The 24,384-nt window shown below is 34.4% G+C and overlaps 3 protein-coding genes across 3 annotated transcripts; 1 reads left to right on the top strand and 2 right to left on the bottom strand.

The window, feature by feature from the left end:
- Window positions 1-2,153: 2,153 nt before the first annotated feature.
- Window positions 2,154-9,427, bottom strand: gpp (DOT1 like histone lysine methyltransferase grappa). The gene is made up of 11 exons (XM_018550101.1): window positions 9,350-9,427; window positions 9,030-9,209; window positions 8,587-8,913; window positions 8,214-8,481; window positions 7,455-8,139; window positions 6,603-7,074; window positions 5,794-6,411; window positions 5,258-5,691; window positions 4,935-5,174; window positions 4,618-4,871; window positions 2,154-2,680 (listed from the first exon to the last, which is right to left on the bottom strand). Exons 1-11 carry the CDS (start codon window positions 9,425-9,427, stop codon window positions 2,238-2,240), a joined length of 3,999 nt encoding a protein of 1,332 aa, XP_018405603.1. The 3' UTR covers window positions 2,154-2,237.
- Window positions 9,428-11,329: 1,902 nt separating this feature from the next.
- On the top strand, window positions 11,330-12,938 carry LOC108781974 (U3 small nucleolar ribonucleoprotein protein IMP3). Its single transcript, XM_018550117.1, has 4 exons — window positions 11,330-11,536; window positions 12,292-12,606; window positions 12,681-12,753; window positions 12,872-12,938. Exons 1-4 carry the CDS (start codon window positions 11,400-11,402, stop codon window positions 12,893-12,895), a joined length of 549 nt encoding a protein of 182 aa, XP_018405619.1. The 5' UTR covers window positions 11,330-11,399; the 3' UTR covers window positions 12,896-12,938.
- Window positions 12,939-17,065: 4,127 nt separating this feature from the next.
- Window positions 17,066-20,661, bottom strand: Pgm1 (phosphoglucose mutase 1). The gene is made up of 7 exons (XM_018550091.1): window positions 20,306-20,661; window positions 19,252-19,690; window positions 18,970-19,172; window positions 18,688-18,889; window positions 18,432-18,624; window positions 18,161-18,344; window positions 17,066-18,086 (listed from the first exon to the last, which is right to left on the bottom strand). The coding sequence occupies exons 1-7, from the start codon at window positions 20,555-20,557 to the stop codon at window positions 17,862-17,864; spliced, it is 1,698 nt and encodes a 565-aa protein (XP_018405593.1). The 5' UTR covers window positions 20,558-20,661; the 3' UTR covers window positions 17,066-17,861.
- Window positions 20,662-24,384: the final 3,723 nt, after the last annotated feature.

The raw sequence follows: 24,384 nt of genomic DNA, 5'->3' as shown, positions 1-24,384 counted from the left end.
TATATGTATATATATATATATACATGTATAGGTATATATCTCTGTATTACAATTATACTGTTTCATCTCAAATAACACTTAAAAATATCTGATACATGTAAGCATACATTATAGATTGTGTGAATCCTTTTTATGTCTACAATAATTAGATAAGGAATCAAGTGAGCGATAAGCGTTTCAAGTATAAATGTTTTAAGTGCAATTTGAAATGACATAATATAACTATTGTAATACACATGTATGTACAAAATGAAACCAAATTATATGTCAATATCGCGATGAATCTGATAGAAACAATATTTCCGAATTGTAATAAATTTAAGATATTTAAAGCGCCCATTTTTCTTTGTAGCGCACATGCGCAATACAGCCTAAAATGATGTTTTAGATTAAACGATAGATCACGCCAGAATATGTACTGTGGATTGACATGTAATTAAGAATCGTCTTGTACATGACCGGAATAACTCGGCAATGTAAAAAAGAAAGGACCTTTATACATACAATATAGCATCGCCTTTTTAAAGCGTCAATTTGAAGTACTACTTGTTTATTCGACGTTTACTCGATTTATTTCGCAGCACCGAAAATCATGCATGATGCCCAATTATATGATGCATCATATAAAACTTTGTAAACTGACTCGCAACTGCCATTCTTTGGATATTTCGCACAGTCACACAACAATGTATGTAGATGTGTACCGAAAAAAACAATTTGCCTTTAACTTTTCGTCTTGAAATACGAACGCATTTTTAAGTGACTATTTTTTATACGGTCCATTGCCATAATTTTATGAACCACAGTGAACACTTAGGTATATATCCTCCAAATGGTGGAAGATATAGCCGTATATAAAATTTGTAGCCAATATTTGCTACGAACACACAAAGGTTTTGCTGGCTTGTTTTTTTTCCTCTTTTTTTTCAATGCCAATTGCTCGGTCTACCGTAATACGCCTGTAATACATACCGTCATACATACAAATATATGTACATATTAAACATCACACACATGTGTACGCGCGTGCACGGAGGCACATACAATACAGTACATACATACATACGTACATTATGATACATACCTACATCATGATCCCTACAACATTATGATATTTCTTTCAACGTGTCTAATGTGCATCAACCAAGTCATGTGTATGCATCTATGTTTGTGTTATGTAATTTTATGTGCATGTGTATACAGGCGTAAATTACGAGACCTTTATAATCTACACATACGTGGTATACAATCTCAACAATATTGTATTATTTTTAGAAGAAACATAAATGGTGATAATTATTCACAAAGCTTTAAAAAAATTCGATTACCGATAATAATAATATAATAATAATAATAATAATAATAATAATAATAATAATAATAATAATACCTTAAAATGCTACATCAGTGAGAATAATATCAGATATATAACTCTCTTTCAATATCTGTAAATTCTTCTCAATATATAACACATGTAATTGCTAATAACCTTGCAATCTTAACCAGTATAAACTTGAAATTCATGATTCGATTTGTTATTTCCATTTATTCTTAATTATATTCATTCTATAATACAAATGTATTTTAAGTTAAATGAACCACAAATTTATCAGTTTCATTGATCTCACTCAAATGTGTTTACATATATATTTTTACAGATTATAAATATGTCTATAGACATATTTTTCCTTTTTCATTAAGGCTTCTGCTCTTTCTCACTGCGATATTAAAAATTCTACTGCTAGAAACGAGAAATATGAATTCGTTTTTATGTATTAAGTATATATAAGAATACATAAATTTTTTCGTGCTGTTTACATTTTTAATGAGGATAAATATCACGACAGTTAATAAGATTTTCGATTATTTGTTAGAGCATTTGTTTGATGTATGAATGAAATAAAAAAGTTTATGCAACTTTTCGTATTTCTTTTTTCTACATATCGTTTATCCATATGCAGTGAAAAAAAAACAAAAGTCTTAAACTGTTCTTGATTTAATTATACAAGATACTTATGTCTTTTTTTGGATATCATAAACGATAAAATGTATACGATAAAATACACGTCGTCATTATATTATAAAAGAGAGTTATTATACATAACAAAACGAGAACAATAATTTAATAACTTTAAAAGTAAAAACAACGCCCGTTTTATTTCCCTCACCTCGAAAGAAAAAGCAAAATTTCTCATCATTAATGTATAAAAATTATCTTTCGTACAATGTAGGTAAAATTAGGATTGTTCGTCATTCGAAGGCCATTGCCCGGAATGGTTCCAATCCCAATCTTTGCCTTTAGGACGAAACTTGCTGGTACTCGCAGAATTATTCCAATCACGATGAAAAAACTTCTTCTTAAAGTGATGTCGTTCAGGATCTAGTTGTCGTTGGTATTTCAAAGGTACTGAGGAAGATGTTGCATTCAAAGGATTACTACTAGATGAATTTGCAGGACGGGGGCTTGTCGGAGAAGGTGTTCTCGGCGGTCCAATCGCTTCGTCAGGAGAAGGTACTACAGGTGGTGGCCCTGTTACGACGCTATCCGAACCTAATCCACTATCGGGACTTGTATTTACTCCTTCTGTCGATCGTCTACGTTTATCCAATTCTGTGGAAGCAAACGCGACCAAACGATCAAATCCTGAGCTGATACGATCTTGCCAATCAGCTTCTCCATCTGCAAAATAAATCTCAATTAACATGATTACAATAAATTAGCAATTAGATAAGCAATGTCACTAAATTTTCATAAAAATAAGCCATTAATTAGATACAAATATAGTATGGTCCACAATTATCTTTCATACATTTATGCAATTATATATCTTATAAATATATACGTATTCTACAAGAATAGAAAACGTAAAAATTGTCTAAATTAAAATCAAAGTTTACATTTATACACTATGATTATTATTTATTGTGTGCAACATTTTAGATAATATTAAAGTAAATTTTAAGTACTAGATAAGTTACTGTGTTTTTATTTAATGCAAATGTTTAAACAAAGAACAAATTAGAGAATCAGTTTTATTTATAATATTAATGCTCGTCTGTACTAATACATATTAACTTTAAATTCGTAGAACTGGAAAAAGATGAAGTTAGTTAAATTGAGATTAAAATTAAATTACATTAATTACAAACGGATATACATCGCGTAGCTATAAATAATAAATATTTTAATTTTAAACAAAATAAATGTCTTAAATAAAATTTGAAGCTCTTATAAATATAAAATACATCAAAATGTTGAAACGAATGTAAATTAAATTATATACTAATATGTATTATTATACTAATTGTACTATATATATATATATATACATACACATATAAAAATATATACACTAATGATTAAACCGAAAGTTATACTAGAAGTGGAACACAAATAGTCAAATGTGAATAGAAAATTAAAAAAAAATTTTTCATGCAACATGCATTAAAAGTACAATCCACCAATTAGAATACATTAGCTTAAACTCTGATTCAACATGCTATATACATATAATTCATTCAGAAGAAGTAGAATTTGTATCTTTGCAAGTCTGGCTTATTTTCATGGAAACGGATTTCTAAATAGTGTCTTTTGTGTTGTTTCTTAAAATAGAAGGGGTATACGCTGCTCGCACGTGTGCCTACAAGGCAAAAAAATGATATAGAATCTTTTATATATTTTACGGAATGAGAATCAAATAGCAAAATGGATTTTGACCCCCGTGGGACAACTCACCGGTGACTGAACCGACGAACCAACCCACAGGCAGCCGTATTTTTTCATTTCTCCCTCTCATCTGTGTGTCTCAATCTCTAATAAAACAAGCTTCAGGGATTTTGAGACTGAGTATGTGACAGACAGAACTAACCAACAAACAGCTACAGTGCATCTAACAAATACAGCAAACAACAACAAAAATAAATATAAATAAAAGTCAGGTACCAGCTCCGTAAGATAAGCTAAACCATTAGTGCATGTAAATCGTGAAGAGATGCATCGGAGAAAAATAATACTGTATATCTAAAAAGACCTAAGCGCAAAATGGCATTTAGAGTTGTAGTGCAAAGATTTTTGTCGGCAATACTATCATATGTTCTACATCCTTTGTTATGTACACGATAATGGATACGGTCAACGCGATGCTTTAAAGAGTTTCTTGATTGGTCAATTTGTAAAATTCTTTCTTCTGAGGAGTCAATCAAATGCTTCAAAACATTTGTAACGAGATTTTGATTGCAGCTGATAAGACTAAGAAAAATAAGATAAATACATATATGTGTTTCTCTTCAAAAAAGGTATGTGTATTTTTTCCTAAAGAAAATTGCATATTTTCGGCAAATTTTCGTTTTGAATTGATAAATAAGGCAATGCTATCATATAATTTGTGTTATTTAATAACTTTAATTGATAATATAACTATTTTATCGTAAAGTATCTGAGAATATAAGAGAAATCAAAGTATTATTCGAAAATTTCACATATTATAATAGATCTTCCGTAGCTACTGTATCGAAAAGCATAGTCAATAGAAGTACAGCCAAGCATATATTTTATATCAATGTTCTGATAGGACATTTCTTTTAAGTCCCAAAAGCACAAGTTTTTCTTACGCTTACCGTCATCTCCAACGGCATTTCGTTGTCTTTGCGTTGTCATTTGGGGTTCATCGACTAGTGGCGTCGAAGTATTAGAATGTGGTTCCACAAGAGGACTTAGAGGTGCTCCGCTTGTGCTTACCGATGATACAATCGCTTCCGTTTTTATTGATATCAATGGTTGTGATTGACAAGCTGCATTTATCGTATTATTTATCATCGGTGCGTTTCCATTATTATTACTGCTTGTTGGGTATCGCGGATATGGCTGATATCTAAATATAATAAGAATGTCATATTACGTGATCGATTTCAAATGTGACGTATGATATTATTACCTTCTACTGCCGGAAAGAGTCAATTCGGTTTTGCCGCTACCATTGTGATTTAATATTCGAGCGTGCAACGATGCTGCGAGCCCTTCTACAGGTAACAATTCTCCATTCGATGTGTTCTGAGACGAATGTAAAGGTGACGCTGCCAAATGTGATTGTATGAGCGACTGAGATGGATTATCCGAAAAGTAAGACTCGTGATAGGGCTTAATATCTGCTCGCGGCAATTGAACCGGTGTATATCTGATGATGGAAAAAATTCATCCTGTATCTGAAGCGTTTCACATATCGCGTAAAGTAATCGTGAAATATAAAGGAATAAATACCTTTGTGGTTGCGTTACCGGAGTGAAAACTACAGATGATCTCGAACTAGTCGTGGGTGTGGAGGTAGAAGTTCCCGAAGAGGTAGGCACGTAGCTAGCTACATGCGCCAACGTTGACAATCCAGCATCTCCTTCGGCACTTGCTGGCCTACTAATGGGAGAGTATACAGTTTCGGGTCTCATGATTGCGCTCATGTCAACGGTGGCATTTATTATTGACTGATTGGATATCTCCAGAGTTCTTTCTATTTCTCCACTGACGAGATCACCAATCGTCCTTGTACCGAGTAATCCACTTCCACTCGCTACAAGCCGATTGTCATAATTCGATGGTTGCCTAGGATCGATTGTCGACCTATCAGACGGGGTCAAATGAGTCGATGAGAGACGTTCTTGCGAGAGATGACGGCGCAATGCTAGCTTTGCAGGTGAAACCTAAAACGATAAGAAATATTACACGTGCGGGCTTAAGATTACTTTTACGAGATTACATGAACACGCCAGATATGCGTTTAAGAATCAGTGCATTATACTCACTTGAGTATAATCCGGAGTAGAAACATTCTGTGGTAACGGAACACGCTTTCTCTCGGATTCGGACTGACTTTGCAATTGCACTTGCAATTGCATCTGTTGTTGCTTGTTCCTGTTTTGTTGATCTTCGTTTAATACACTTGTGATGATACTTTTCAGTCTATCCTCAAAATTGGCGACTCTAGGAGGCTCTTGAATTCTATTCGATATGTCTGTATTGGCCATCTGCGATTGTGTGGCTAATATACAAGATGATGTGGAGAAAGTGAGAGAAGCCTGTGGCAGTCTAGTTCTGGAATTACTATTGCTGCTTTGTCTGCTTGGTATACGACCCGCTTCTATCTGTCTTCCCGTTTCTAAAATCTTTTGCGCTAATATTTCTGGATTATTCTCTTGTATCTTTCCTATGTCCGGAACGTCAGGCCATTCCTGCGATCTCGAACGACCTTCCCTACTTTTACGCGCTGCTCCATTTTTACTACTTAGTTGCTGACTACTATGATGTAAATTTTGCGAATGTTTACTTCCAATCGCGTCTTTTTGTTGCTGAGCAATAGCAGCGGCTTGCTTCTCGTTACTTGTTCTTTCCAATACATTTAATTCATGCTCTAGCTTTGAAACCTATTGCATAAAAGAGAAGTTTAGTGATATATTAAAAAGAAACAATCTTTTTTGCGCCTTACGCATACATACATATATGTAAATTCAATATGAAAGAAATAAGGAAAAAGTAAAAAAAAAGGATACAAAAGTAATACATATGTTATTGCATAAATTAAATTAATTGATAATTAAACAACAAAAATACCAACCTGAGAATGTAATCGTTTACGCTGAGAAAGAGTGGCGGAAATTTCTTTTAATAAGTAATCCTCGGTGAGCGGTTGATGTAAACTTATTATGCCATTTGCATTTGCATGACCATTATATTTTTCCTGTAATTCTTGATGTCTAAGCGCCACTAATCTGTTTTGTTCAGTTTCCATTGATGCCACTTGCGCTTGTAATTTGCTCGCTTTAGCCTGTAGCTGTTTATGTCTTAGAACTATTTCCTTGGCTTTCGCCAACAAATCCCCAGGTGATGTAGCATTGATACCTAATTCAGTCATTCTTGCTTTCAAGAGAGCTACACTATCATCTATCAACACTTTGATTTGTTTTTCCAATTGCGCCGCTCTCGACTGAAGCTTGGAGTTCTTTTCCCTTTCTTTTGCAATATCCGTATTGACAGATAACTTGTAAGTGGGAGTTCTCATCGATTCTAACATAAGCATAAATTGGTCCCTACGGCAAAAATAGGTTTTTGTTCATAACATAAACTTTTAAAAATAAACGGATGGTTTAAAGTTGTATACAAGTTGGAAGATGAGATACTCAGAACAGCCCCCCTCCCCATAAATTTTAATTTCATAGTCATGTTTTTCACTGGAATATTACATTAGATAAATTATATTAGTTATATCCTCATGACATAGGAGAATGTAAAAATAATGAACTTTATATGGGCGATAATTATTTTATTTTCCTTTTTCAAAACAAAATACTAAAGAAAACTATAGGGTACCTGAAATGCCATGGTCACTACACCTACCTGTATATTTAAAGGTTAACAACACAGAGAAAAACAGAATCAAAATGATAGAGAAAATTCATAAAATAATTACCTATACAAGTCCAGAAGTATTTGTAAAGCGTAAGGAGTCGCGGACGGAGCGGGTGGTATACTGAGTTCTTCATGCACTGAAGTGGAATGCGATTGCAATGAAAGTGACAATGAAGACAGTTGTTGGTCTACACAACCAGGAGCAGGTGGAGGCTTTTTCCCAAGAGCTTGAGGTGACGTACTGAGTAAAGTCTGACTATGTAACAAATCTAGTCCAGATATATTGATTGCCTTCTTAGGTTTGGCTCTCTTAACGCCTCTTCCCCTTTGTCTACCTCTAGCTGGAGCTCTCGTAATACCATTCGTAGTTTTTCGATTGAATTTCCTCCGTATTTTATTTGGCTGTCGACGACTTTTAATAGTGCTGTCGTCTAGATCGGAGTCACTATTTGTTCCTTGCTGCTCTGAATGATTCGGACTATCCAATTGTCTCGAAAGATCTCTCTTGGCTCTGTCACCTCTTTCATTCCTATTAGAAATCTTACTACTATTGCTGGCAGTGTTGCTTATCACAGAATCAGAGTTTTCATCTAAGCCACCTTGTTTATTGTTTTTTAAGCGGTGGAAATAACGTTCTAATTTCGTTCGATCGATTACGTGCAAATAATACGACACTGGCTTACCAGTCCAAGAGACGGAACCTTTTAATGGTGACATCTCCGAAACATGCATTATCGTTCCAATATCTGACAGGACAAAAATTGCAAAAATCAGAATTGTGGAATTTCTGGAAATATTCGTTAAGAGATGAATGTATTACCACTCAAGTTCCTGTCCGTTATTCGGAAATTTAGCGGACAAAACGATTTTGAGGACACTATACGTGCGCCATCCCGTAAATCTGCGAAGCGTTCCTTCAACTGATGATCAACCGTTGGGCCAAATGCAAAATTATTAACGAACACTATAGTAGCTCCGGTTATACTTTCCCTATGTTCATCGGCTAAGAAGTCTCCTTTTATTAAACGATATTCTCCGCACCGTTTCCCATACCAATTTAACCATTTTCGAAAATTTATTTCCATACTCTACAATAGTTTAACATTTCAAATGAATAAGACAATGCCATCTTTATTTTAGTTACTTAAATAAAAAGAAATTTATCGTTAATCTATTATTATGTGTATTGGTACCTGTGCATATGTTGATGGTACATCAGCTCTCTCTACGCCGATACAAATTTTACATAAAGTTGCAGCTGCCATCTGAAGAACAACTTGGCCAACTCCAGAACCTAGGTCTACGAAAACATCGTCCTCTGTTACGTCAATCTGATCAATCATCTGGCATACAAGCTCATAACTTGTTTCGCCATAGACCTCAGGTGAAAAAGGCTCGTATTGATTTAACTTGTCTGGTTCAACCACAGCTTGATTATAAGTTTGTTGAAGTATATGACGAAGTAATCCTCTACTAGGTCTCTTATTTAGTCTCTGGGATGGCAGACTGGTGCCTTTTTCCTATAGATACATATTTGAATATGTTTTACCGTTAGAGCTTAGAAGATAAATTAAAGGAAGTGAAAGGAAATAATATACAGACACAATATATTACGAGAAAATATAGCTAAACATACCAATTGTACTAAACTATCGATGGCTCTATTAAATCTATCGCACAAGCTTTTCATACTTTCGTAGTCTCTTGGATCATAGTCACAGAGGATATTGTTTTCTAAGGGTAATTTTAAATCTGGCAAATCTTCGCAAACCCATCGCATAGTTTCGATAACATCCAGTGCTCCATCATGACGATCCTATACAGACACGTATATACATAAAACATTTGACATATTATGGAGCTATGGTATGCTCGGTAGCGTAGAGTGGCATAAGAAGAAAAAATAAATGCAGGCGATGGACAGTCGTATACATGAATTTCCGTCAATTTACTTACAGAGCCTGATCCAGAGGTAAGAGGCCACTGGTACACGATCGGTTCCGCTCCTGCTGGCGAGTGCAAGCGCAACTCCATTTTTACTAGCGAGTTCTTTCCCTCGTTCCTGTTGTACTCGAAAGGAAAACGAAGCCGAGAAAAGGAGACGTACGCGCGCACGCACGCACGCACGCACGCACGGTACGTACGCACGTACGCACGCACGCACGCACGTAAGGCGCTCTATCCGTCCCGCACGGGTCTGTGCTTTCTCGGAGGTGACGTGACGTGACGTGCACGCGCAGCACCGAAGGAAACGTGCGCGCCGTCGGTCAGGATGGATGAGCGGAGACGAGACGACGACGACGACGACGACGACGACGACGACGACTACGACAACGAGGCAGTGCTAACGTAAGGTGGCGGGGTCAGTGGCGAACGGCTGTGCTCCGATCGATCTCTATCTCGTTAGAATCACTAGGACACGACCACCACGTCGTAAACAGTAGATTCCCCCCGCACCGCAGCCACTTCCACAGACATGAAAACGTCCAGGCGTGAGCGCGAGCCCGACCGAAGAATTGGATTTGGATGAACTTTGTACGAGGGTTATCCAGCAGATTCAGCTCCACTAAGCTCCGCGCGGCGTGAATGCAGATTGACGGGCTAACGGGGGCACTTACGGAGCTGGTGAACGCATTGAACGCGCGACGGGCCACCGTGCCACCGGAAACCACTGGAAACTACTGGAAACCACCGAGAACCACTGGATACCACCGGATATCGCCGGGAACGTGCGCTGCGGCGTGAATCTACGGGAAAGCACACGCTAAAAAACACGGGCTATCCTCTGGCGAAACAACGTTCAGGGGTGGGGGTGGGGGGGATGACGACATCAAAACATGGCGAACATGGCGTCATGCCTCTTTCATCTTGTGTTCCGTCAGCGCTGCACATCCGGTCCGGATATTCCTCTCGCTCCACCTCACTTTTGTCTCGTCTTTTTATCTTGAGTCTCAAACCTTCTTTTCGAAGGAGTTCGACTAGTTCAGGTAGTTCAAACTCAAAAAAGATGAAAAGTAAGCACGAAATATGGCTTTGGAAAACAAATCGGGACGATGCGATTTTAGTGCTATTGCGGGAAAAGTTGAAAGTTATTATATCACATGATAACACGGAATGAATACACGTGTATGCACGTTTTATTTTTAATGTAGAAATTCCAATTTTGCACAAAATTTCATTTTATTTTGATCAAAAGGTAAATGCGATATTTACTGAAAAGTACATGCATGCATTATTTGCGTCGGAGAGACGCTATGCTATTTGTATCGTTCTATCCTTATTTTACATCTAATAAACAACGAAAATGGAATGATAGAAATAGTGTCTCTTCGAACGCACCAATAATCGTAAATTATTATTAAATTATCGTTTTTAACTTACCAACGTTAAAAACCTTTGAAATTAAAAGAAAAATAAAATTACATTAAATAAGAGCGACGTATCTACATCATAAAATACAAATTTATAAAATTACAGGAAAAAGAGAGGAAAAATACTTTAAATTCTCTAAAATCCTGTGTCCATGGTGTTGGCGAGTTCTTGGATTCAGGAATTGTAGCCAATCAACGTGTAGTTTTTAGTGAAAGACGGTAAGTTGATTGGCTACACATTTCTCGATCCGAGAATTCGGACCGAATTCTAGCACTGTGAACACAGGAGTTTTACGAACACCGTTTCATCGTTTGTCCTCGTTTAACATTTGATAAACAACAAAGATTGACAGCCCTAAAATCACCTAGAATGCAGCCCTAGGAGAGGCTCAGAGGAAGAGAGAGGAAGCAAACTGTTCTTTCTCTGTGATTGGACGCAGGAGTTAACATTCCAATCCTGATTGATCCTGATTGGACGTGGGCACTGAAACTCATTCACGTGACCAATTTGCCACTCTGACTCTTTCCCTCTGAGGCTGTGTACTTCAGTGTTTGTGTAGACTCGTTGATCACCAAGCCATTTCTCCTTTCAATCTGCCAGATCTACCTCAATTGATCCACGATCGATAATTACGATGGTGCGAAAATTAAAGTATCATGAGCAGAAGCTGCTGAAAAAAGTAGATTTCTTGTCTTGGCAGGCTGACAACAATCTCCATGAGGTTAAAATCTTGAAACGTTATTGTATTCAGAGAAGAGCGGATTATACGGTGTAAGTGGGATTATTAAATTAATACATTTCACTATGCAACAAAAATGTGTTTTGGCAATTCTCAAGAATTTTCTGTCTTTACTAATTTTGATGAAATTAAGCTCATTCGACGCGTTTTTGCACGAAATAATTGAATCTGTTAAACAAAGTGTCGCTCTGCCCTGTGAACCAAGATATTAATCGTTAAATTTGACGATTATTGAGGTTAGGAAATCTGTCATAACTGCGAAATACTGCGATGCGAGCATGCATCGCGGTCACATTTTAATTTCTCAAATTGCGCGTCAAATTGGTTTTTTAGACTCAGAAATATAACTGAACTATTGTAGTAATATCACAAATTAAATTGACGAGTAATTTAATAATTTGATGCTCAATTGGCGTCATTTTAAGATTTTAAAAAGTACTGGAGAAATCTGTAAATAAATTTATTGCAAAAAATATTATTTTGGCCAAGAGTCAAACCCGGATCTCTGCATTCTGTGCAGGTATCCTGATCCTTTAGACCATTGAGGCTTTAGTAATATTCTTTGCAATAACTAAAGATGTAGGAATATATTCATTTTTCACGTAGCATGTATAAACAATAATAAATGGTTTATTACGATTGCATAATGTGAAATGAATGTACAAATAATGAACGTTTAATACTTCGGGCTCTTCTTTTTACTTTTGCTTTTTAAAATAAGATTTTCAAGATGAGTATGCTGTAACTACTTATCAACTTAAACGATAATTATCAAAATTGATTGTAGATACAACAAACTGTCACGAGATATACGAGAGTTGGGCAAAAAGATTAAGGAAGTCGAGCCTGATCATCCCTTTCGTATTGAGCAGAGTGCCATGTTATTGGAGAAGCTGTATATGATGGGCTTAATTTCCACCAAATGGGACTTGTCGCAGACACAGAAAGTAACCGCCAGTTGCTTCTGCAGACGAAGACTTCCGGTTGTCATGGTACGCAACAAGATGAGTCAGACAATACGTATGGCGACAAAATTGATAGAACAGGGTCATGTCCGAGTTGGAGTAGAAGTTGTAAAAGATCCAGCGTTTTTAGTAACAAGGTAACATTTTATATTTGGTTTACTGCACATGTCGAAGAAATAAATAAAACTATCAGTTGTATGTTTTACAATAGAAATTTAGAAGACTTTGTAACATGGGTAGACACCTCTGCTATCAGGAAACACGTATTGGAATACAATAACGAGGTGAGCATTCTTTCAATGTCTCTTATTATACATTATTGTAGTTAAATTATATTTTTGTAATTTATAATAACATAAATTTGTATTTATATATAATATATATATATTTTTTGTTTTACAGAGGGATGATTTCGATTTAGTGTAATTAAATGAATTTTCTTGTTTTTTTTTTTAATACAAAAAAACTTAATGTATAACAATGTAAAAAAGAATTTGTGATGAAAAGTCATATTTTATTTGTAAATATATTATATCTTGAATATTATTTTTAATATAAGCTCCAATAATACTGTCATTATTCGTAAAAAGATCTTTTTTTTATAGTTGTAGTGAATAAAAAATCGTTCTCTCTTTGTAGTATTATCTGGATTCCTAGAAAATACAAATATAAATATGTCTTAAAAATAATAAAACACGCATAGACATTCGTTGTAATGAGATAAGTTTATTAAAAGTCAGATTAATTGTCACCATTTTAAGATTGTATATGTCGCTTGAACATAATCGCTTAAACGTAAGGGTATGAAGAATGCGTTGACGTAACCGTTTAAACATGAAGATTCTTACTACTTAAGGTTTAGCGTAGATGAGACACCGATTTTTATTTATAACCAGAGATTGCAAATAGTTCAAAAAGTACCGTCTACATAGCAATATTGTTTGGTATAATTAAGATAAAAATTGAGATTGAATCAAACAAATTTATAATACATTCAGTTTTACTATTTAGTCTTTATTTCGGTGTTCAGTCTCTGCTTATAACACGAAGATCGCATTCAAGATATGTGCGATACTAAAAATGAGTATGATCACATCTAGCGCTAGTCGGCAAAAAAAAGTACAGTTATGTATATTTTTACACAATCCGCTGACACTAAAAAATTTGATTAATTGACAAGGAGAGAACACATATTTATATCGTACTAGGAACACTTTGCCAGAATTAGAAAATGCAGCATGGAACAATTAAGAAAAATTGGAGCAGCGATGAATCATATCACGTGCATTCCGAGCAGCCACTCATTCATATACTTATAATGATAATTAGTATTTATTATGATTATGATACAAATGTTACATGTTAATATCTTTATAGTACGGCAGTCTCTGTGCTGGTCTCTGTGACATCGCCGCCGCGTTAAGTAATCTTCATTACGTTCTAAAGAGTATCTCGGAATATCTACTTTCTTCTCTTTTTTTCTTTCTTTGCACTTTTCTAGAACGTAATTAATAGATCAAACGGGGGCGTGTGTCGGCTCAGGTCCCTAAGTATCTCCTCCTCCCCTTCTCCTTCTCCTTCACCGTCAACTATTTACATAATTGCCTTGCGAAATCTCTCCGTAACACGCTGCATTTATTCACGGAAGGAAAAAAAACGGTAACATTTATTTTGCTTTTGTTTCATATTTTTTATCTATCTCCGCGGCGCGGGCGTATCGCTACACCGGCCTCGTGAAATTTTTATTCAATTCATTCAAAATGAAACGTGAGTCATGATCGCGCGTTTTCCCGTAATGTAAAACGAGCTTGTGTGATATTTCCGATTTAAAGGCCCGTAGTGAAATATCGTACAAAAAAGAAGCAAAGACGAAATGAAAAGAAACAAAAGGAAAACTAGTAATATAATACATTTGTGCAGTTATTAGTTATCGATAGTCAGTCGAGACATCCACTCGCGAGATACAGTAACGTGCCTCTCATAACTATCGAACGTGTTTCATACTTTCATATTACTATATCTATTGTTCATTTCTTCTTACGTGGAGATATACTGTTACATATAGAATTTTGCACCAATTGTGCTTGTTGTGACTTTTATCCCTCGTCGAAAGAAATCCATTTCTTTCTCTTCTGAATCATTCTACTGTTCTTTGTACAAATTCGTTAACGTATTCTATTCTATCGATTAATCTTAACGAGATACTCAGTGAATTATGTTGTCCTTGTATCGCCTTGAAACAAACATAGCACAACAAAATATAGAAAACGCATAAAAATTTCCGTTGCATTATTTTATTAGAATAACTATTTATTTGAAGACTATAAAACGCTGAGTATCGCGCTAAATTCGAATTTGCAACGCTACATCGCTATATCTGGGATCGTCCAAATTCTGAGAAATTGTGACAAGGTTCTGCTGGCTATATTTCTCAGGTTTTGGTAAGTTCACCAATTTGAGCATCCATGCTTCTTTCGATATTTGAATGTCAGAACTGAACTGTTTTAAGAAAGTAGTAACTGTTTTGAAAAAGTAGTAACTGTTTTGAGAAAGTAGTAAAGTAACAAAGTGTGTGTGTGTATATTTTTGTAGAAAGATCAGATGATTAAGGAATAACCATGATAGAAAGTATTTTAGGAAAACTGTATGCATTTAAATGCAGTTCGCAGCAGTGAAGAGAATTGTGAATCATAATGAAATGGTCAGTTTTGTGCGCGGTATTAATGAATATATGAAAGTTTCAGAAAGATCAATGGATGACTGCTTTGATGAAAAAAAAGATTCTTACAGTTGTACACTACTATCTACAAAAATTTCAATGTTTTTTTGAATTTTAATATTCTCTTCGTATTATCTGTGTTGCAATAAATAGTATAAATTTTACATAGGCAGTTTTACATATGCTACTGTACAAGACGAAGTGTAAAAAGATTTATACCTTTCCCACTCCAATTTAAGTATAAATTTATCGATATAAATAAATCTACAACGTTAGACTCAAATATGATTTTTATATAATAATCTGACGCTGAAAAAGGATTTTGAGATATATCATTAGAATTTGAAAGCAGCGTCACCACCCATTGTGGATTGCAGTGACGTTTTCTTTACGATGACTTAATTTAATAATAAAATGTTTACTTCGTTAAGCAGAATAAATTAAAGCCGCTTATTATTATCCATTACGCTACATTCAATTCACAGGGCCAGTCATTCCATCTTCAGATAAAAAATCTAGTACTTCATTTAACAAATAAATCTCTTATATCTCTGCTTGAATCGTAGCATCGACTGTTATACAAGCAGAGAAATAAGTTTTGTGAACGTTGGAAAGACTGGTCCTTCAAGACTATCGAATTTACGCTTTTGTTAATCCTCCAATATTATGCTATCTGATATTGAATTTCAGTCTCTATGCCCTTAACAATTGCGGAAAAAATTATTAGCTATTAAGTAAATAATTTTCCTCTTCCACGGAATATATTAATTGATCATTAACACTTCCAACCAAATTAATTTCTCTAGAATATTAAAATAAGCATTAGATAGTATTTTCACTGTAAAAGTCTGTAAAACTTATGGACGAAAATGAATGGAAATCATAGAACGAATATTAGATGTGAATCGTGGATAGACATAAGCTTTGGAAGATTGACAATGTACCCATATTTTGTCCATTCAAAATCGTAATTTTTACAAATTATATTTTTACATACCGGAATGCACGTGGTGACATTCATTACATATTGTAATTTTATGGCTGCAAAATATAAATGTACGATAATAAGGAAAGTTTTTTATCAACTTTAGTGTCAGCTATTGGTAAAAAGATGCATATGTTATCGCCGAAATAATGTACAGACAATATGATTTTTAATAACAAGTAAGTACAAGACGTTTTCGTATTCATTTTTTGGAGTATATCTACACATTCTTAATTGGGCACAATGAATTTTGCATTTTTTTTTTATCATACGCTGCGGCAACGAGTAGATAGATTATTGCATATCAACAATATCATTGTATAACGTAATGATACGTCGAGAAACATTTTCCCAAAGATTTTCCATTACAAATAGTCTCCCTACATATGTCAGATATATTTATATCATAATATAAATAAACATAATTTTAATGCTTATTAAAACTTATGTAAATATAAAAGTAATATATTGTATAGAAAACAAATTATCAATCAAATTTTTATCCAATAATTAGAGATTATTATTACAAATAATAACAAAGATAATTACAAAAAGTTACCTCTTAATGCTCAAAAGAAATACTAATATTTTTCATACACTCAAAATTTTAAGAATTACGTAAATTTAAAACGTGTTCTTTTACGATTAACTTGAAATGGATACAAGAAGATTTCAAGCAGTAACATCTACTTTAAATATCTAGCAGAGGATCCTAACAGATCCTAAAACACTTTTCTCACAATTGATACTTGGATATGCATTATGCATATTGAATAGTTCTCGTTCAATACGCATAGTATATACATAATATGGATGGAATCGTAAAACGGTAACATTTTATAAAAATGGAAAATTCCTTCATTGGTACCAGTAACAGTTATGCTATTGCTTTATGATTTTAATAGTGAAATTGAACGAACAATCCAAATGTGTGAATATAGGTATACCCCAATCGGACCTTCATTTTATAAAACTTTTTAGATAAATGAGAGATAAGACAGTTCGAACAAGAGTCACGTGCAGTTGCTGCCGGTATTATACAGTCGGAGTCGAAAAACGTGTAGATCAATTATACGATTCGATATATTGCAGAATTTATAATTAAGACAGTCAACTTTAATAAACGTTAAATTATAATGTTACTAGAAAATTCCAAGTCACAATCTTAATAAAATTATACAGTATCGAATTATATAATTAATCCATATTTTCCGATTTCGACTGGACAATAATTTGCTTGCGTTACACTTAATGCGAGAAAAACACATTCATCTGCCGGTGATGCGTTCAAATTGCCAAGTTGGAGTTGAGAAACATTCTTCAAATTTTAAATGTCGACAATATTCAATGACCTGTGGGCCTATTCTGTAACTTGTAACGACAATTCGGTATCGTTATACTGTCGATGCGCAGGTTTTATACCATGTAAAATATCTGCGCATTCCTAGCTAGTAAAATTGTCGTTAAAAAGTTACAGAATAGGCCTAGTGGAGAGGAATCAAAACGTTTGAAATAAAATAAATAAATTTCTAAGAATTATCAACATTTCGTAATTTGTGCACCGATAATTATGTGTGACTCTCATTTGCCCGTTTTTAATTTATTTTTATTATTTCAATATCGCGTTTATAAATTGTTATTGTTTTTATAAGATAGTTCCGCAACGCAAGAACGTAACGAGCGAACTCTTATGTAATCACTGTAGGTGCGTTGCGACCAGTATGCTGACAAAGTTCGCTTAAATCTAATGCGATATTAATTAAAGGTTTTAAAATAAGTTGTGCGTCTTTTTCGAAAGTAACTGGATCGTTTTCGTAACTATCGATATACATACGGATAGTGGCGCCAGAACTTCCTGTTCCGGATAAACGGAATACGATACGGGAGCCATCCGCAAACAATATCCGTAATCCCTAATATATACAAACTGTTTATAACTAGCTTGAAAATACAAGATTATTCATACTAATATGATCCTAGAACATACCTGTTTCGTAGCTTTGCTACCATCGATAGGATCCGTATAGGAATAATTATCCACCTGCTTAACAATATACTCTTTACCTTCGTATTGCAATTTTCTGCCGATAAAATCTGGCTTCTCAACCAGGGTTTCGATGCTTAGCATCATTTTATCTGCGCACGCAGAATCGCAGTTTTCATAATCATATCTATAATCAACGATATAATCAGAAATTTAGGTACGTTGAATTAAAAAATATTTAAATATATATTCAAAAATAATAGACTGTGTATACCTAGTAAAGAAATTTCTTCCATAAACTTTCCAATGATCTAATAAAATATTTTCCACAGATTTTCCTAGTCCTGCGATCACATTAAGCCAGGCTAGACATGCCCATAATCCATCCTTTTCGCGAATATGATCGGAACCGGTACCAAAACTTTCCTCTCCACACAACGATAGATTTCCAGCATCCATCAGGTTTCCTATAAAGGTTATATTGAACAAATTATAAAATTGATAATTTGTAAGATAAAAATTCTACATACCGAAGTATTTCCATCCAGTAGGAACTTCGAAGAATTTTGCATTGTTTTTAACAGCGACTCTATCGATAGCCGCAGCCGTTGGCATTGATCTAGCATATCCTTTAACGCCAGTCTTTTGAAAATATGGAATTAATTTTAAATTAGCAGCTAACACCGCTAAGGAATCGGAAGGAGTAACAAAGAAGGCTTTCTTGCCCAAAATCTGTAAGTACACAATTTAGTGAAACTATTTCTTATTTAGAGATGAATTTTTTGGATCACTTTTCGATAAATTTTGCTCACCATATTTCTATCTCCATCTCCATCAAAAGCCGCACCAAAGTCATACGGTCCTTCCTTTATAGCATTCACTAAATCTTTGGCATAAGTTAAATTTGGATCGGGGTGTAAACCACCAAAATCTTCTAATGGCTTTATATTTACTAAGCTAGTATCATCGACGCCTAATTCATTGCTAAATATTTGCTTTACGTACGGTCCCGTAACTAAAAATCATTAAAACTTCTATTTTGATATCCAGATAACAAAAAGCAGAAGCCAATTACAAATTATATAAAGTCTAACCTCCGTTCATTGAATTGATGAGAACCTTAAACGCTGGCCTATCAGTACTGCCTTGTAACAATTTTTTAATACTTGCAAAATCAAAAATCTCCTTCATAAGCTCCACATAATCCTTCACAGAATTAATTATATCGACGGTAAATGGTTTACCATCCACTTCAATAGATACACTTTGCACTTTATCAATATCTATACCAATATCAGGAATAATTTTATAACTCTGGAGCGTTTTGGTAATCTCGTAGATTTTATTCGTTATGTTGTCCGGAGCCGGGCCGCCGTTATCGCAATTAAATTTAATGCCAAAGTCGGCATCAGGACCACCAGGATTATGTGATGCAGTTAAAACAATCCCTCCTTGCGTTTTATACTTTCGTATTATAGTCGACACCGCTGGCGTTGACAGAATGCCATTTTGTCCAACTATTAACTTCCTTACCTAAAAAAAAATTACAATATCTCTGGTATCTGTATATCATAATCTTATAATTCTATAGATAATATTTTTTACAATTATCCACTTATATTACTTTAATCTAAATAAATTTGTCAATATCAAGTCATCAAATAAATATACATATATTATTTTAAAAATCACATGAATCTATATATTTTCTAATATGAAAAAAAATTATTAAAACTGTTAAACATGTGATTGCTGTCATCAATGAATTCTTTTGTATATGTCCATTTTTATCCAATATAGATCAACTTTAATCTCCGTTTAATTTACTTGTGTTATCTTCTTCTAATTCTTAGAACTTTGTACTATACTACATTAGTATCTAAATAAAAGTATCTAAAAGTATCTAAATGCAATGGCATAATATAATCAGCTTTGACAATAAAATAATAAACGTATATTCTGTTAAATAACGCGACAATAACATTATTAGATATTTATATCTATGTTTCCACATTTAACTTAATTAATTTCACGTATAGCTGCTTTTAATGTGCGCTAATTTCAGTGTAATGCGAGTGAATGAATTCGCTGTTACAGTTACATTAATTCGCTATTATATCAAAATCTATTCTACGGTTCGACGTTTACCCCGTTTGCCGCGGCGATTCGGATGATCCTCGTCACCGCTTCCCTCACGTAAAATCGCCCGTCGCCGCCGACGACGAGGGTGCAGCCGGTCAGCTGATCGCCCAAGGCGTGCAGTGTCGCCTGCACGAAGTTCTCCGTATAGTGCTCCTGTTGGAAGACCTTGACGGCTTTCCGTAGGCCCGAGGTGCCCGGCTTTTGGCCCTCGTACACCCGCGTGTTCACCGTCAGGCTCGTCACCGACGTAGCGGTCATGCTCGTAAGATACCTCCGTGGGCGTGCTGCAACTGACAGAGGGGAAAAAATAACGATGAGACGAGGAACTGGAAGTTGAGGTTAATCCGTTGGTCGCGATCGGCGAGGAGATGAACTGCACGAAGACCACGCACTCGTGGCAGCCGTCTGATAACTGTCGACGGCCGACCGAACTTTGTCTGTCAATGACACGCAAGGGCACGAGTGCCCGGTTGCCGCCATTTTGGAAGATCGCGCGCGCCAGTTGTCGCGGGACGGCGGGAGTGCGCACGTGCACGCTACAGTCGAAATCACATGGACCGTACAGTCAGAGCTGCCGAGTGTCGTTGACACGTCGGTTGTTTTCCTTTTAGGAGACACGATCGACACAAATGTCGTTCTTTTTTTGACTGCGTTCCTTTGTTATTCACTGAATGCCAATAAGGTATAGGACGACGTTTGTCTCGATCAGTCTCGACGCTCAGTGTCTTCTAAAAGGAAACTATAGCCTTCTTCTTTTCTCTAAAATGAAAAAAAATGTTTCGGCTTATAAGATTACAAAGACGAGTTAAAGTGTCGTAAGTCGTTGACATTTCAGTTGAGTTGTGAGCATCCTGCGTCCTGCAGGAAAGAACTCCGCGAAAAGGATGAAAGGGAAAGAACGCTAAAGATTGATATTTTGACAATTGTATATCGATATTATGCATAATTCCGTTTTTATAACTGCGTTGTTACGAAGGTAATCAATTGCAATTGACATTTATTTTAATTAACACGTTAAATAATAAAAAACTGGATACTTTTCTCAATGCCTGTCCCATCTTGTGATCAAATTTCTGAATTTCCAAGAATTTTGTTTTATGTAATAAGCAGAACAGTCACGATAATATCAAAATAATGTTAAAATAATTCGTAAATATAAAACAAATTTCAAATCGGCAATAAGGAGTCAGCGCGGTAAGTGGTGCGCAACGTTAATATAAATAAAAAAAATTCGTAAATAATTGAAAAGTGACTTTTAGTAATTATTTTGGAGTCATTTTAATATCATGATGACTTGTGCTCTATTTAGATATCTATTTCTCGCATTTTCTAAAACCAATCCGTGTAAAGTTGCTACTTTGAAAATTGAGATCAAGCTCCAAAGAAACTTTGTATAATTTTTTTTTCATGAAACAGAAACTATGACATAAAATATTACAGTTTTATTTACAGATTTTTAAACAATTGTTACTTGGGACAATATTAAAACAATATTGCCAAACTTTAAACGTTTTTCTAGAAAATTTAATTTTCATAGATCAGATTTTTTCAGAGAAAATCACGTATCTTTTCGATAATAACCTTTTCATTTTACCTACATGCGTAAAAAAAGTCAAAAAAATATATAATTCTTAGCTATGTAAAAATTTTTTTTAACTGAACAAATTACTTAAAAGACTATCTTTTTTATGTGAGAAAAACAAAGATTTTTATTGTATCCGATTTAGATGAAAATTAATATTCTTTTTCGATTAATCAAATTATTTTCTCAACAACATGCATATCTAAAGACGTCATAAAGACGTTTTTTTTTTTCAATGTCTTTTGGACATATACATATATCTAAAAGAAGTTTATAAGATCTTTTAAACATGTTGTAGTAAATGTTGTCTGAGTTTATAAATGCTATCTGTGCGATAGTTGATGTCAAGAACTATTCTTAAAAAGAGAATAATGTTTGTGTATAATGTGAAATAAATGTACCGTATATGAATTTGTGTTTACTCGTCGATTACTCCAGCTTTCGAGTCGTGTGCTCCAATATTGTTAGAACTAAGAAAAGATTGTTTCATCTTCGTTATACGTAATAAAACTGTAAACACTTTCCGAGCGGATGAATAGGTAAAACAACGAAACAATGTATAATTGTGTACGTGAAAGAGATAAGTTTTGCAGATGACACGAGGATTAACAACGCGGTAGCTAAACAAGAAAACAAAATTGGATGCGTGACAATTTCCTACAATTGTAGGATTTATTCTTGCCTTGTTCAATCGATCAAAGAATATATAAATGTGACGATTCGTTGCTTTAAGTTGAAAGCTATGTAAGAAGTCACTAGACTTACGTCAGCATGCTTTACATTGCTTTGAATTAAGATAGCAAATGTACAAAGCGGCTAGTCTCGGGCGTCTTACGTATCCATCGCTAAGAGATAAGTGGATAGGGTCGTGAGTTCGAAGTTTGAAGTGTTAATAATAAAAAGAACGGACACGTTTAACTGCTACAAAAAGGAAACGCTTGTAGTATTTTGTGAGCACCGTCAAGAGGGCATTATTATTAATTTTTCATAATAAAAATCTATTTCAAGATTTAATTTAGGAAATAAAACGGACAACTAAGAGTCAAGTGCACAGTAATTGGAAAGCAAATATTTATTCTTCACATATTCTTCTTCATACCATAATAACAAACGTTGCGGCTTCTTCTCGAGCCATCTTCAGTGATTAAATTCTCTTACTGCTGTTTCTCTTTCTCCAACTCCATAAAGTAATAAATGGGAAAGTAATAAATGTATTGTTCACGCTCGCTGCCTAAGCAGCCTGAGAAATGGATTAATCATGAAAGTAAACTTCAATATAATAAAACTATTTCATATTCGCTCAACAATCAAGCTATAATTATACAAAAAAGAGAGATGTGATTTTTTTTACTGATTTGAGTTTGCTTCTGCTAACAAGAAAAACAAAGTTGTGTTATCTATTTACTTATCAAGCTTTTTTCGGAACTTTAATCTTCAACATTAAATGGCATTATCGATTAATGGATTATTTATTTGAACAAAATAATATTAAGGTGTTTCAATCATTCTTTCATTGCATACAAACTGAAGGTGCATTATGGATTAGCATATTGTGGCGATTAATATCTATACAATCAAAAGATAATTTAGATTCCTTCTATATAACAACCAATTACATAGAAATTATAGAAATACTATTAGGAACATATCGGTGCTGTTATTTGTGGGCAATGAATTATAATATCTCATTAGATTACAATTGATATACAATGTTGTTTAATAAAAACTAATGACATCACATAATAAAAATCATGAAAGATTAATGTTGTCGTATAACAAAATATTACGTTTCGACTATTTTCTAGCCAAAACTCACTTATGGTATGGTCACACGAATAAATTAAATTTATTAAATTGTCATAGAGAAAAGAAAGAATTCGAAGTTAATTAAATCCGTGTCACAATGATTCTTAGTTACCCGTTTTATTTCTTAAATTAAATTTTTAAAGAATCTATTATGATTATAGTTTTATTCTATTTAACAACTAACTTTCCTCGAAGAACACCGGGAATCCTCGAGGGAAAAACGTCGTGAATGATTGAAATTGAGATGGACAGAAGGTCATTCACGGGGTTATTTCGCACAGTTAACAAGAGAAGAGAATGATTTGCGAAGCGAGCACAATTATAAGCACTCAGGCCGATTTGCGTCGACAATTCGGATTAGTAATAATAAGTTGGCGACTATTTCCATTTAGATTACAATTTGATCTCTAAAAAGACAAACGATATTAACGCGTATCAGTGCAACTTTTGCTCCGAGAGAATTTAAGAGATTTAACTTGGGGTGCAGTCCACTTAACTCTATAAATGCTTCGAAGTATTTGATTGATCGATCAGAAGACAAAGTTTTATTGACTGATCAATCAAAGAATGCTTCGAAGTATTTAGAGTATCAAGTGGACCATCAAAATAATTATAGAAGTTATGCATTTCGCGAATTCTTGGAATGCCAATGTGAACGTTGCAGTCCACTTCTCTTTCTGTTATCGTGAAAATAATT

The sequence above is a fragment of the Cyphomyrmex costatus genome, unplaced genomic scaffold (assembly GCF_001594065.2).
Source record: "Cyphomyrmex costatus isolate MS0001 unplaced genomic scaffold, Ccosl1.0 scaffold932, whole genome shotgun sequence".
NCBI classification, from domain to species: domain Eukaryota; kingdom Metazoa; phylum Arthropoda; class Insecta; order Hymenoptera; family Formicidae; genus Cyphomyrmex; species Cyphomyrmex costatus.
This window is presented reverse-complemented; position numbering and strand designations above follow the sequence as displayed.